Source organism: Muscardinus avellanarius, assembly GCF_963383645.1.
Source record: "Muscardinus avellanarius genome assembly, chromosome: 20".
NCBI lineage: Eukaryota > Metazoa > Chordata > Mammalia > Rodentia > Gliridae > Muscardinus > Muscardinus avellanarius.
In genome coordinates, this window is record NC_137806.1 from 1155083 (window position 1) to 1170000 (window position 14918).

General features: G+C 40.7%; 1 protein-coding gene across 1 annotated transcript in view; it reads left to right on the plus strand.

Annotated features, from left to right (window-relative positions):
• Positions 1–999: 999 nt before the first annotated feature.
• The window catches only part of TMEM236 (transmembrane protein 236), a gene marked incomplete at both ends in the record, with an annotated part of 54790 nt that continues 40871 nt past the window's right edge, over positions 1000–14918 (plus strand). Inside the window, one exon of the mRNA XM_080717040.1 lies at positions 1000–1256. Coding sequence (XP_080573166.1) covers positions 1000–1256 — 257 coding nt within the window. The remainder of the gene's footprint in view (positions 1257–14918) is intronic.

Sequence of the window (14918 nt, forward strand, 5' to 3'; positions counted from 1 at the left end):
AGTGGCCGCCTTGCCTCTCTGTCTCTGTCTCTTTCTGTGTGAAGTGTCACTGACAGCCCCGTCTATCTGGGTTGTTCTTCTCCTCCCTTCCCACCGCCCACATGCGAAGCTCTTCTGCTGTTCCCATAGCATTTAATTTATACATCTGACCTTTGTCCTTTTTGTGATTTATAGCTTTGTTTTCTTCATGCGTCTGAGCGTTTTCCAGGCAGGAACCTCTGTCACTGATTCATCTTTATCCCTGACACCTAGGGAAGTACTCAGCATGCTCTAGGTGCTCAAATATGTTTCTTGAAGGAAGGCTATTCATGGACACCATCACTATCTTTTAAATATTTGATTTGCTTTTAGACTGTATGCAGAAAGCTCTTAATATGTTAATCCTGATAACAGATTTCTAATGTCACTGCTCTATGTAATCAGTGTGCAGTATTGAATAAATATAAGTATCAGAAAGGATCCTGGTTAGGAAGCTGACAGATGAATGCAAACTTCACCTTAAACACTTTGAAGAAAGACAGGAGGGGTGGCTTTCTTAGATGAAGACTCTGGGTTTGGCCATCTCTCCTTGCCTGAATATACTTAAATATACACGTAGGCAATTGGATTATATCTATTCTTTTCTTTTTCATTCTATATATTATTTCTATGGATCTTCTTAACGGGAGTTGAATATAATATAAATATTTTTTCATTAAAATTAGCAATAAACACTACATTAAAACAAACAGACCTCTGCTTTTACCATGCCTTAGACTTCTTTTGACTTCTAAGAGTAGATGTGCATACACTTGGTAATCTCTTCCATAGCAGTCCTGTGTCTTTAAGAGTCCAGGGCTGTTGAGTGAGGAGATCACTGAACCATACCAGGGTCAATAAAAGAATAAAGTGGCTGGTTAGATTCGAGGACAAGGAACTTGATCCCAGTTCAGTATCTGTGTCCTGTGCTGCTCGCAGTCGGAGGGGGAGCGTCGGGTGCTCGGCTGCTGGCTTCTCAGGATGGCTTCTGGAAGGCTCATTAAGCTCTTGGTGTTTGAGCTCCTGGAGTTCGCAGCCTTCTCCATCCCCACGCTGGTGATTATGGAGCAGTTCGCCACTGCCTATCAGAAGTCGAGAACTGTCTCTGATCAAACACACTATTGGCTGATTGTTTCCTGTTCCATCGCCTATGTGGCTTCGGTGACTCTATTGATTTGGGTGCCTGTAAAAGTGATCTTATACAAGAAACGTCATCTTTACAAAAAAATTAAAGGATGGTAAGTAAAAGAATTCTTCAGCAGGGAATCCCTGTGGTTATTTTAGATGTTTCCTAATGCTCTGTGTGTAAGGGTGTGAGCACTGCACTAGGGTTTGGAGGTGAGACGAATGTGGAGGTGGTAACCACTGTTTCTGTAGTTCTATGTTTTCTATGATCATTTTTCTGGGTAATAGCAAAGCCCAGGTGTTAGATCTGGGTTAGCTGGAGTCAGTGATACCCTAAGTGGTCAACATTGCACCCAATTTCTGTGTACCAGACTGCGTGAAGTTATCAGAGGTAACTTAGTTTCATCACAATCATTAGATTATAATGGAAAATTTTATTTTGGCTTAAGACTGAAATTTGTGTGTGTGTGTGTGTGTGTGTGTGTGTGTGTGTGTTACTGAGGATTGAAACCAGGGTCATTCTACCTCTGAGCTACACCCCCAGCCCTATTTTATTTTTTATTTTGCAACAGAGTCTAAGTTGCAGAGGGCCTCACTAAGTTACTGAGGCTGACTGTGAACCTGTCATCCTCCTGTCTCAGCTTCCCAAGTACTGGGATTACAAGCATGTGGTGCCACCATGCCTGGCTTGAAAATGTTTATTTTTAAATGTTTATTTTTAAATGCATTGCATTTTGTGGGTGTTAAGGCATGATTTGATCATTAACCAATTGAATACTTTAAGCAACTAGTTCCTTACCTTAGACTTAAAAAAAATAGTTTTTTTTTTTTTTTTTTTTTTTTTTTTTTTTTTTTTTTTTTTCAAAATGGCGACTGAGGGACACAGCACCTCTCAGTAGCTGAAGTAAATAAAGTTTAAATACTGAGAAAGCAGTGTCTAAATCAACAAAACAAATACATACCAGGAACCAAAACACATCCTGTACCTCGGCGGAACCCTGAACTTGAACAAGAAGAACAAAGATCGGACACGGGACCTGCTGCAGATACAATCTGACCGCGGACCAGAACGCTGAGCCGCGGGCTGCTTTGGCAGCTGTCCAAGGAGCTGCCTGCCCGATATTTCCACGGCAAGATAATCCGGGAATAAAAACGGACTTAGGACCGCATCCTAAGCAGCGAGCAGCACCCTCCAGAACTCTGTCTGCCCACCAGCGACCGGATCACATCGGCACAGAGACTCACACGGATTCCTGCACCAAGACAGGTACCTGAGGGCGCCCTAGTAACTGGGGTCCTAGCGTGTGCGGAGTCGCAGTCTCAAACCCCCACCACGGGCTCAAGCCTCAGAGCACTCTCCTCGCGCTTCCTGCCTGTCCCCTACTAGTAATCAGCGCCTGTACACTGCCCTCCTAAATTGGAGCCTGCTTCTGTGGCTAACCCCTGCCACCTTGCCAGAGCCTACCCTCCAGGCTGCAAAAGCACTGGGAGACCCGGAAATCTCCTTGGGGCACCCCCAGCCTCTACGTCCCGCGGGACGCAGAGACCATTGCTGGACACCGCACACTGGACCCTTGAGCACCTACCCTGCACCCCTGGCCCACCGCGGGGTATTCCCAACCTCCTGGTAGCCAGATGCTTAGTTCTAAGTGAGAACACAGCTCAATACACCTTGGAAGAACATACCAGCAGCAATAGACAGCTGCACCCACTCTCACTAGGGTCCAGTATTAACAGGGCATCCAGCCTGCACTCTTGGAATAGGCAGAGCTCTGGCAGTAAGTGTGGCCACCCAGGAACCAGCATTCATTTGCCCAGGGCACATCTTGGGACCACACCTGGCTAGCCCAGCTGGAATTTCCAGAGACACAAGAAAATCCATCGGGCCACAAAATCTGCTCAGGACCTCAGGGGGAAGTGCCAATTACACTTTAGTCACTCTCCACCCCTGCTGTAGGGAAGCACAGGCTGGAGGCGAGGGTGGTGAGTGCAGATGTGCTGACCACAGGTTAGAATTTCGCAGAATCTGTGAACTGTACAGAATCAAATAACAGTGAAACCAGACACCCGGACACATAAACCTAAAGCAGCTAAAGGAGAAAAAGGTGTCCAAACACCCAGAGTGACTTAAGAAGATAAAAATAGAGTACAAAGAAAACTAAGAGACATTGGACGGTATCCTGAAAGCTACCAAGCAATCAGATACACACATATTATATGGACCTGACCCCATATGCGTAAATAAGTAGGACTGTTTGTTTTACTTTTAATGTGGATGTTATGTTTTCTTTTGCTTTTAAAGTGCTTTTGTTTTAGTATGGTTATTGCTGTTTTCTTTTTTTTTCGTTTTCTTTCTTCTTTTAATCCAAACTTCTCTTACTTTAACTTGTTGTTTTATATATATATATACATTGGATAGTTTGCCTTATTTCTTTATTTCACACGGCTGCTAGTTCCTTTTATTTTATTCCTCTTCCTTTTTCCTCTTTCTTCCCTTTTCCTTCCTTTTCTTTCATTCTCCTCCTTTGATTGGTTTACCTTCCTTTTTCTTGGATTACATAATAGTCTTGGTATCTTGAGCGGATTCTTTTTTTTTTTTTTTTTTTTTTATGTCTGCCTGCTCCTACCAGCATCCCTATTTACAAACCTTCCCACACTAACCTACATACATTTCTCCCCCAAAACTTTTCCCCATAATATACCTCATGGTTTAAAACTCAAAGTATTTTTTATATCCATAACTACTCTACTAACAACAAGAGTCCTAGTAGTTAACTCTCTCTCATTCATAGCAAGTTATTACTTTATCATACTTAAAGTCCTTCTCAACCTAACATATCCTCCACCTAATCTGACTCCTTTACCCATCACCCCAGCTCCTCCCACATCACCCACTTTCAACACTGGAAAGGCTCTGCTGACTGGCCGATACTCCTAAACTCCTAATATTAAGATTTGACTAAACACATTACTCACGAACGATGGGTAGAAATCAGAAAAACAGGACAGAGAACACTATAAATATGAGAACCAGGAGTTATGAAGAGACAGCAGAAATCACGAATACTGACCTACTAGAAATGCAAGAAGGGGAGTTCAGAATCTTGTTGTTCAATATGATGAAAGGTTTTAAAACAAGTATAGAGGAGGTTAAAGGTGAAATAGAAACACTAAAAAAGAATCAGAAAGAGGTCTGGAATGAAATGAAAGAGGCAATAAGTGAAATGAAGACAGCAATAGAAAGAAACTCTGGAAGATTAGATGAAATGGAAAACAGAATATCAATATTAGAAGACAGTACATCCCAAACCGAAAACACAGTCAGCGATATACAGAAATCTTTACAGCAACAAAACCTAAACATCCAGCAATTATGGGATAATATGAAGCGCCCTAATTTACGGATAATAGGCATTGAGGAAGGGATAGAGGTACAGACCAAGGGCATATGTAATATCTTCAAGGAAATAATCTCAGAGAATTTTCCAAATATGGAAAGAGACTTGAATCTTCAAGTACAGGAGGCATACAGAACTCCACTGAGACAGGACCAAAGAAAAACCACTCCACGCCACATAATAACCAAATTGACCAGCATAGAGGCCAAGGAAGGAATCTTAAAAGCAGTAAGAACAAAAGGACAGGTGACATATAGAGGCAAAACAATAAGAATCACCCCAGACTATACAACCCAGGTCAGGAATGCTAGGAGAGACTGGTATGACGTGATTCAGACCCTGGAAGAACATAACTTCCAGCCCAAATTAATCTACCCAGCAAAACTACTATTCAAGATCAATGGGGAAGTCAAAGTCTTTCAGGATAAACAGAATCTCAAAAAATTCATGAATTCAAAGCCAACACTAGAGAAAATTCTTAAAGAAATAAATCATAAGGAAGAAAAAAGAAGCAGACTCCAGAATCAGAGAAGCGAGGAAGTTAATAAGTGGGCCATTTAAGTAAAGAAGAAAGATCACAACACCCAAGAGTAGACAGAACACAAAATGGCAGAAAACAAAAAGCATATTTCAATAATATCACTTAATGTCAAAGGACTTAACTCACCAATCAAAAGACATAGACTGGCAATGTGGATTAGGAAACATAATCCAAACATATGCTGTCTGCAAGAAACTCACCTCACAGCCAAAGACATTCACAGGTTGAAGGTGAAAGGATGGAAAAAGATATACCATGCCACCAGTGACCGAAAAAGAGCAGGGGTAGCAACCCTGATATCCAACAAAACAGACTTTAAAATAAAACACATCAAAAGAGACAAATCAGGGCACTTCCTTTTATTAAAAGGAACAATACACCAAGAAGATATAATGATAGTAAATATTTATGCCCCAAATGTGGGTGCAACCACATTCGTAAAACAAACCCTTCTGGACATAAGATCCCAAGTAGACCCAAATACAATAATTCTGGGAGACTTTAATACGCCTCTCACACCACTGGATCGATCTTCGAGGCAAAAGATGAGTAAAGATGCTCTAGAACTAAAGGAAACCATAAACCAAATGGACCTAATAGACGTTTTCAGAGTATTTCAACCAGGAACTACAGAATACACTTTCTTCTCAGCAGCCCATGGAACCTTCTCCAAAATAGATCACATCCTGGGACACAAAGAAAATACCAGCAAATTCAAAAAATGTAATATAATCCCATGCATCTTTTCAGACCACAATGGAATAAAAGTAGAAATCAACAACAGGAAACTCGAAAGAAAGTATTCAAATTCATGGAGAATGAATGATACACTACTAAATGACGAATGGGTAAGAGCAGAAATTAGGGAAGAAATAAAGAAATTTATGGAAACAAACGAAAACAGAGACACAACCCACCAAAACCTATGGGACACCATGAAGGCAGTACTAAGAGGAAAGTTTATCGCATTGAGTGCCCACATAAAAAGGATGGAGAACCACCAAGTAAAGAACCTAATGAAACAACTCAAGGATCTAGAAATTCTGCAACAATCCATTCCCAAAGCCAGCAGAAGACGAGAAATCATCAAAATTAGAGCAGAAATAAATGAAATAGAGAACAAAAAAACAATTCAAAGAATCAATAAAACAAAAAGTTGGTTCTTTGAAAAGATTAATAGAATTGATAAACCCCTGGCCAACCTAACCAAAAGAAAAAGAGAATCAACTCAAATTACCAAAATTAGAAATGAAAAAGGAGATATCACCACTGATAGTGAAGAAATTCAAAACATTATCAGAAACTACTTTAAAAATTTATACTCCAATAGATTTGAAAACCTGGATGAAATTGACAGATTTCTAAACACAGTTAACCTTCCTACACTCAACCAAGAGGACATAGCAAGCCTAAACCAACCAATAACAACCAAAGAAATAGAAACGGCAATAAAAATTCTTCCACCAAAGAAAAGCCCAGGCCCAGATGGGTTCCCAGCTGAATTCTACAAAACCTTCAGTGAACAACTAATACCAATACTTCATAACACGTTCCGGGAAATTGAAAGAGATGGAACTCTTCCAAATTCCTTCTATGAGGCCAGTATCACATTAATCCCCAAACCAAATAAAGATACCTCAAGAAAGGAAAACTACAGACCAATATCCTTAATGAACATAGATGCAAAAATTCTAAACAAAATACTAGCTATACGCATTCAAAACTATATCAAGAGAATAATTCATCACGACCAAGTCGGTTTCATCCCAGAAAAACAAGGCTGGTTCAACATACGCAAATCAATACATGTTATTCACCACATAAATAGAACCAAGAACAAAAACCACATCATCATAGCAATAGATGCTGAAAAAGCATTCGACAAAATCCAACACCCATTTATGTTAAAAACACTGCAAAAAATTGGGATAGAAGGAAAGTACTTCAACATCATCAAGGCAATATACTGCAAACCCAAAGCCAACATTATATTGAATGGGGAAAAACTGCAAGAATTTCCGCTACAGTCAGGAACGAGACAAGGATGCCCACTTTCACCTCTCCTTTTCAATATAGTCCTTGAGACTCTTGCTGCAGCAATCAGACAAGAGAAGGAAATCAAAGGAATCCACATAGGAAGAGAGGAAGTGAAATTATCCTTATTCGCAGATGACATGATCCTTTACCTGGAAGACCCAAAGAACTCAACCAAAAGACTTCTGGAGCTGATCGACAAATTCGGCAAAGTCGCAGGTTACAAAATCAACCTAAAGAAATCAGTGGCCTTTCTTTATGCCAACAACGAATCCACAATGAAGGAAACAAAAACAACAATTCCATTCACTATAACCTCAAAACCAATAAAATACCTAGGAATAAACCTAACCCAAGATGTAAAAGACCTCTACAACAAAAACTATAAAACATTAAAAAAAGAAATAGAAGAAGACCTTGGAAGATGGAAAGATCTCCCGTGCTCATGGATAGGCAGAATAAATATCATCAAAATGGCCATTCTGCCAAAACTGATCTATAGGTTCAATGCAATTCCCATTAAAATACCAGTGACATTCTTCAGAGACCTAGAAAAATCAATCATGAACTTCATATGGAGAAAGAAAAGACCTAGAATAGCCAAAGCAATTCTCAATAACAAGAAACACGCAGGAGGCATTACAATCCCAGACTTCAAACTATACTATAGAGCAATAGTAGTAAAAACAGCATGGTACTGGCACAAAAACAGATATACTGACCAGTGGATTAGAATAGAAGATACAGAAACAAACCCACACATCTTTAGTCAATTAATCTTTGACAAAGGGGCCAAACACATACGCTGGAGAAAAGACAGCCTTTTCAACAAGTGGTGCTGGGAGAACTGGCTAGCCATTTGTAAAAAGATGAAGCTAAACCCCTATATCTCACCTAACACAGGAATCAACTCAAGATGGATCAAAGACTTAGAAATTAGACCTGAGACGGTGAAGTTAGTAGAGGAGAACATAGGTTCAACACTACAACATATTGGCACAGGCAGTAACTTTCTCAACAAAACCTCCAAAGCTCAGGAAATTAAAGCAAGAATAAACAAGTGGGATAACATTAAACTAAAAAGTTTCTTCTCATCAAAGGAAACTATCAATAACCTAAAGAGGAAGCCTACAGAATGGGAAAGGATCTTTACCAGCCACCATTCTGATAGGGGGCTAATATCCAGAGTATACAAAGAGCTCAAAAGGCTCTACACCAACAAAACAAACAACCCAATCAAGAAATGGGCAAATGAACTAAATAGACACTTCACAAAAGAAGAGATACAAAGGGCTAATAGATACATGAAAAGATGTTCTTCATCACTGGCCATCAGGGAGATGCAAATCAAAACTACACTGAGATTCCATCTAACCCCAGTGAGAGTAGCAAGCATAAAGAAATCAAACAACAACAAATGCTGGCGAGGATGTGGGGAAAGAGGAACTCTTTTACACTGTTGGTGGGAGTGCAAACTAGTTCAGCCACTATGGAGATCTGTGTGGAGATTCCTAAGAAAGGTGGGAATAGATCCACCATATGATCCAGCTATACCACTCCTGGGTATCTTTCCAAAAGGGTTGAATTCAGAGAAATACAGCAACATATGCATACCTATGTTCATAGCAGCACAATTTGTAATAGCCAAAATATGGATCCAACCCAGATCACCATCAACAGATGAATGGATAGCAAAACTGTGGGAAATACACACAATGGAATTCTATTCAGCCATAAAGAAGAACAAAATTTTATCATTTGCAAGAAGATGGAAAGCCCTGGAAAGCATCATGTTAAGTGAGATCAGCCAAGCACAGAAGGAGAAGATACACATGTTTCCTCTAATATGCCCAAACTAGAAAACACAAAGGATACCAGTAGGACCCCAGATATTAGAGGGGAAATACTAGCTAAGTTTTAATGGAAAGATAGGAGAGGAGAAAGGCCGATCTTGATTAAGGAGCATCTTCACCTGAACATGTGTAAAATTATGAATAAGACATGGTTAACCTGGCCAACCATTGGTGGGGGGGGGGGAGAAAATGGGGGCGGGGGGAGAGGGCACCAAATATAGTGTAAATGTATACTATTTATGTTCAATAAAAAATTGTTAAAAAAATAAAAAAAAAAAAAAAAAAAAAAAAAAAAAAAAATAGTATCTTACTATGTTGGTAAATTACTTAACCCTTGTAAAGAGAAAATACTTCAGAAATTATTTATTTACTTATTTTAGTACTAGAATTTGAACCCAGGGCATTCTATTCCTTCATTACATCCTCAGTATTTTAAGAAATTATTCTTCTTTTAGCCGGGCGTGGTGGCGCACACTTGTAATCCCAGCATTCGGGAGGCTAAGACTGGAGGATCGCCGTTTGCAGACAGCCTCAGCTACTTAGTGAGGCCCTCTGCAACTCAGTGAGACCCGGTTTCAAAATAAAGAATAGCCGGGCGTGGTGGCACATGCTTGTAATCCCCGCACTCGGGAGGCGGAGACAGGAGGATCGCACACAGGTTCGAAGCCAGCCGCTCTGACTTGGGAGACCCTGTTTCTCAAATATAAAAAAAGTATAAAATAGGTCTGGGAGTGTAGCCCGGGGGTAGAAGGGCTTCCAGGAACCCCAGTGCCACCAAAAAAAAAAAAAGAATAAAAAATAAGGCAGGAGGTGTAGCTCGGATGTTGAATGGCCCTGGGTTCCAGTCCCAGACCTGCAAAAAAAAAAAAAAAAAAATTATTCTTCTTTTAAAAACAGGATCTCGTTGAGTTGCTGAGGCTGGCATTCACCCTTCCATCCTGCTGTCTCAGTCTCCCGAGTGCTGAGATTACAGGCACACACCACCGTACCTGGCAATACAGAAATATTTTAAATAAGATTTAATGTTGGTTTAACTAGCCGTTTCACTAACAGCTAGCTGTACTGATATAAAGTTATTGGGGACTTATGATTCCTTATACCAATGCGTTTTTTCTTTTAGATCTTCAGATCTGGTTCTTACTCATCTGGGATTTGTCTTCTTTGATAAGTAAACTTTATTTCTTCCAGGTCTTTTCAAATTGGACAACACAGAGCACATTTGAAAACTGAGGAGCTGGGAATTTTTACAATAGCAAGGGCAGGAATGTAAAAATAATAGCTACAGCAATATGGCTGGTAATGTCTCTGGGAGAATCTTAAAGTGAGCAAGTATGAGTGGCCTGTGACCTGCTCTTAGGTACTGATACTGGGTGTGGCCTTCTGAACTTTGGCAGGGGACTTTCAGTTCCCCAGGAGCAAAGCTCTTAAAGATTCCCTAATATAAACCATTTTGGTTTTGCACTGCTTGTTTCTGTGGGTGTGGGTGCTTTCCAAACTTGACCAGAGTCCTAGGGTCACCTAAGAGTACTTTAGAGCTTGGCTGGGCTCTCCCCCTCCCACAATTCCTAGGGGTATTTTTTTTTTTTTTACTATCCAAGACCCTTGGATGAACCAGGTATTTTGAGGGAATGGCAGTTGGTCCAAATTACAGCAAGTGTAAACCAATAGGAAGCTGGCCCACCAGAGCCCAAGAAGAACTTTTGTGTTTATTGCCTGCTTTTGTCTTGCATTGGCTAAAATCCCTATGACTCTATGTTCCAAATGTCACTCAGCCAGAAAACTTTCCCAGATCACTTGTATTGCCAGTATTATTCTTGTCATAATCACATCTGTATTATTATTATTATTATTATTATTATTATTATTATTATTATTACTAAGAAGCAGTTATGTACCAAGAACATTTTATTTTATATGCTTTGATTCCGTACCACCTCATGTAAGTACTTCACCTCTTAAAGTAGCTATTTGACTGAGTTGATCACTGTTCTTCCCAAGAGGAAACTGACAATTAGCGTGATTTTCTAAGTCAGGCGACTGGGGAGTGGATGCACCAGCCCTTGGACCTTGGTCGGTGCCCTCCCTAAACCATCTCTCTGAAGGCCAAGGTCCCACCTCTTGAGCCAGAAGGAGGCCGATCTTTGTTTCTGCTCCTTATGTCTCCTGGTCCCTGTTTAGATTTCACTTTGAACATGTGTCCCAGGCGCTCCAGCCACCGCCTGCCCGAGCTGAAGCCTCTCGGTTTGTCTTTTACTGATTCCTTTTGGGAAACCCTCTTGCAGGCCTTAGTTTCTGCTTGTGGGTGTGGCAGGCCACAATTTACAAAAGAATAGTATAAGTAGATGATAGCTTATCTGTAATTTCAGTCAAATATAAAACTATTTCCTCATGGCCCATTCAGAGTGATAAAGGAGAAGAAACAGCTAGTGAACGCGGCCCTGTTTTACATTCTGTACTATTACATTTAAACTTGGCCGGGCGTGGTGGCGCACACTTGTAATCCCCGCGCTTGGGAGGCGGAGACAGGAGGATCACGCAGGTTCGAAGCCAGCCGCGCGCGCTGGCTTTAGGAGACCCTGTTTCTAAATAAAAATATAAAAATAGGTCTGGGAGTGTAGCCCAGAGGTAGAAGGGCTTCCAGGAACCCCAGTACCACCAAAAAAAAAAATAAATAAAATAAAATAAAAATAAATAAATAAACTCGATGACAACTCAGTGCAGTGCAAGTGCTACTGTTCTCATGCTATCGACGAAGAGACAGAAACTTAAAGAAGCAACTGATGGGCATGGTGGCACACACCTATAATCCTAGTATTTGGGAGGCTGAAACAGGAGGGTTGCAGGTTCGAGGAGAGCCTCAGCTAGTATTAAGACTCATCAACCTAGTGAGACCCTCTTTCAAAATAAAAGAATTTAAAAAATAGGGCTGGGAGTGTAGCTCGGAGGTGGAATGCCCCTGGGTTCCATTCCCAGTACCACTAAATAAATAATAAATAAATAAATAAATATATAAATAAATAAATAAAATTGGGCGGGGTGTATAGCTTGGAGGTAGAATGCCCCTGGGTTCAATCCTCAGTACCACAAAAGAGGAGGAGGAGGAGGAGGAGGAGGAGGAGGAGGAGGAATGAACTAGTCAGGTACAGTGGTGTGTGGCTGTAATCCTAATACTTAGGAGGCTGGGACAGGAGGATCACAGGTTTTGGCCAGCCTCAGTAAATTAGCAAGAACCTCTACAACTTAGTAAGACCCTGTTTCAAAATAAAAGAATAATACAGGGCCTGGGGAGAATGTCCCTGGGTTCAGTCCCCAGTACCTACCCCTCCATGCACCTGTGTAGAAGAAGAAAAGCAGCAGTTAAGCTTGTTAAGTGAGAAAACTGTGAATGGTGGATCTGGGATTTGCAAGCCCAGATCTCTCTTACGCTATGCGGTTTCCTTTATCTCGTGCAGATTTTCAAATTTTCCTTTATTCATTGTGTGTGTGTGTGTGTGTGTGTGTGTGTGTGTGTGTGTGTGTGTGTGTGTGTGGTACTGGGGCTGGAACCCAAGGGCATCCTACCTTCGAGCTACACCTCCAGCCTTATATTTTATTCTTTATAAATATAACAGGGTCTCACTAAGCAGCTGAGGCTGGCTGCAAACTTACAACCCTCCTGTCTCAGCCTCCCAAATGCTGGAATTACAAGGGTGTGCCACCACACCCAGCTTCCTGTATTCTTTCTGATTCTGAATGCCAAAGCATGTGTTAAGAAAAATGCATTAGGATACATTTCTCTGAAAAATGAGCATTTTGTTGTTATTTACATATGATTCCCCAAATTATATATTTGAATGTTATCCAAATACATAAAAATCTTAATTGCTAAATGAAGCGGATATAAAAATAAGTGCTACTCAGAAAGAGAAGGGACTTATGTTTTCTCTAATATGCTCAAACTAGGGAGCATTAGGGGTACCAGAGGGACTCCAGATAATGGAGGGGAAACCTCAGCAAAGCTAGAATGGAAAGATAGGAGAGGAAGAAGGCTGAGGTTGATTAATGAAGGAGCTACCTCCAAATTTGTGTAAAAATATAAATAGAGCATGGCTGACCTGGACACTCATTGGTGGAAGAGGGGAAGGGGGGAGAGTACCAAGCATAGTGTGAGTGTATGCCATTTTCAATATGTTCCACATAAAAATAGAAAATAAATGCTACTGTAGAAAGAAGGGATTGAAATATAAATTATTTTTGAAGAGTAATTAGACAATAATAATAATGTTTATTTGCAATCTCATGGATTCTTAAAATTCACAGATTTAATGTTGGTAACACTGAGAGCCTCCCAGGAAGTCCGTTTTGGCCTCATGAGTTCTTGGAGGTCGGTCTTCAGTGAAGGAGCCATGAGCTTGTAGACAGTCCCATTTTATAAGTGAGGAGACCATTTCACAGAGCATGAGGCAGACGCTAAATCAACAGGAGAATCTGACCTGTAATTCAGTCCTCTTTCCTTTCCTTTCTGAAACATTTCCTCATTCCTTTGAGGTTACTATTCCTTTTTAGGGTTGCCTGTCATGATTCATGATGGACAAGAGAGATGTTGAGAAGGATAAAGAAAAACTTTGTACAAATATCAAGCTATACATGACACTAGTGAGAGGTCTTTTCCAGAATATCAGTAAATGGGTGAAAGCGCTGATCTGAAAGCCTAGCCTGAAACCAAAGCAGCTCTCCACTGAGAAGGCACAAGAAGGGCAGGATAATCCTGGAAGATCTGTAGGGACTCCAGATTGTCATGAGCTGCAGAGCTATGTTTCAGCAATTCCCTTGAGTGCTTCAGACATTTCAGGAATTCTGTGTACTGCTAAGTATCAGTGTTTGGGGCTACATCCTACCTTGTTTAAGTCCTTAACATTTGATAGGGTGTTGCTGTGGATCTGTGTGAGGCGTTGTTAATAGTAGTGGTAGTAGGTGGAGTCAGAGTAAAATAAGATCAAATACTTATTGGGTATTTTCTATTTACCAAGCATAATTATAAACACATTTTATTATTACTATTGTTACTATTATTATCATTATCAGTAGTAGTAGTAGAAATGGTAGTATTTTCTACTGGGGATTGGACCCAGGGATATTCTACCTCTAAGCTACATCCCCAGGCCTATTTTTCATTCTTTATTTTGTTTTTGTTTTTGCAATACTGGAAATGGAACCCAGGGTGATTCTACCTCTGAGCTATACCCCCAGTTCTATTTTTTATTCTTTTATTTATTTAAATTTTATTTTGCGGGTCTGGGGATGGAACCCAGGGGCATTCTACCTCGGAGCTTCACCCCTGCCTTATTTTTTATTTTTTATTTTGAAACAAGGTCTAAGTTGCAGAGGGCCTCACTAAGTAGGCTGTCCACAAACCGGGATCCTCCAGTTTCAGCCTCCTGAATGCTGGGACCACAAGTGTGTGGAACCACAACCGTGTGCCACCATGCCTGGCTTCATTCTTTATTTTGAAACAGGGCCTCATTAAGTTGCTGAGGCTGGCTACAAACCTGCGATTCTCCTGATTCAGCCGCCCATGTACTGGGATTACAGGCACCACCTGCCTGAGCGTGGTCTCTTGAGCACCTGTCTTACAGTTGCACACACCAATGCATGGTAGAGCATCCGCATCTGCGCACTGCTGAGCAGACTGCTAACCTGCATAAAATAGAACCCCTCTTCCCAGCACTCCAAGAGGTCATTCAAATGTTAAGACACCAGTAACACTGGACACTCCGTGGATCTATCACCCTACATACTGTATATCCATAATTTTGTCATCTTTGACTACAGTCTTTCTCTTCTTTTTCTGTATAATATTTCATAAATTAGCAAGAGTATACCTTTTGCTTTTCTTTCTCTGCCATATGTGATGTCAAAATACTCCATTTCTACTTTTTTGTGTGTTTCTATTTCCATACCAGAAACACA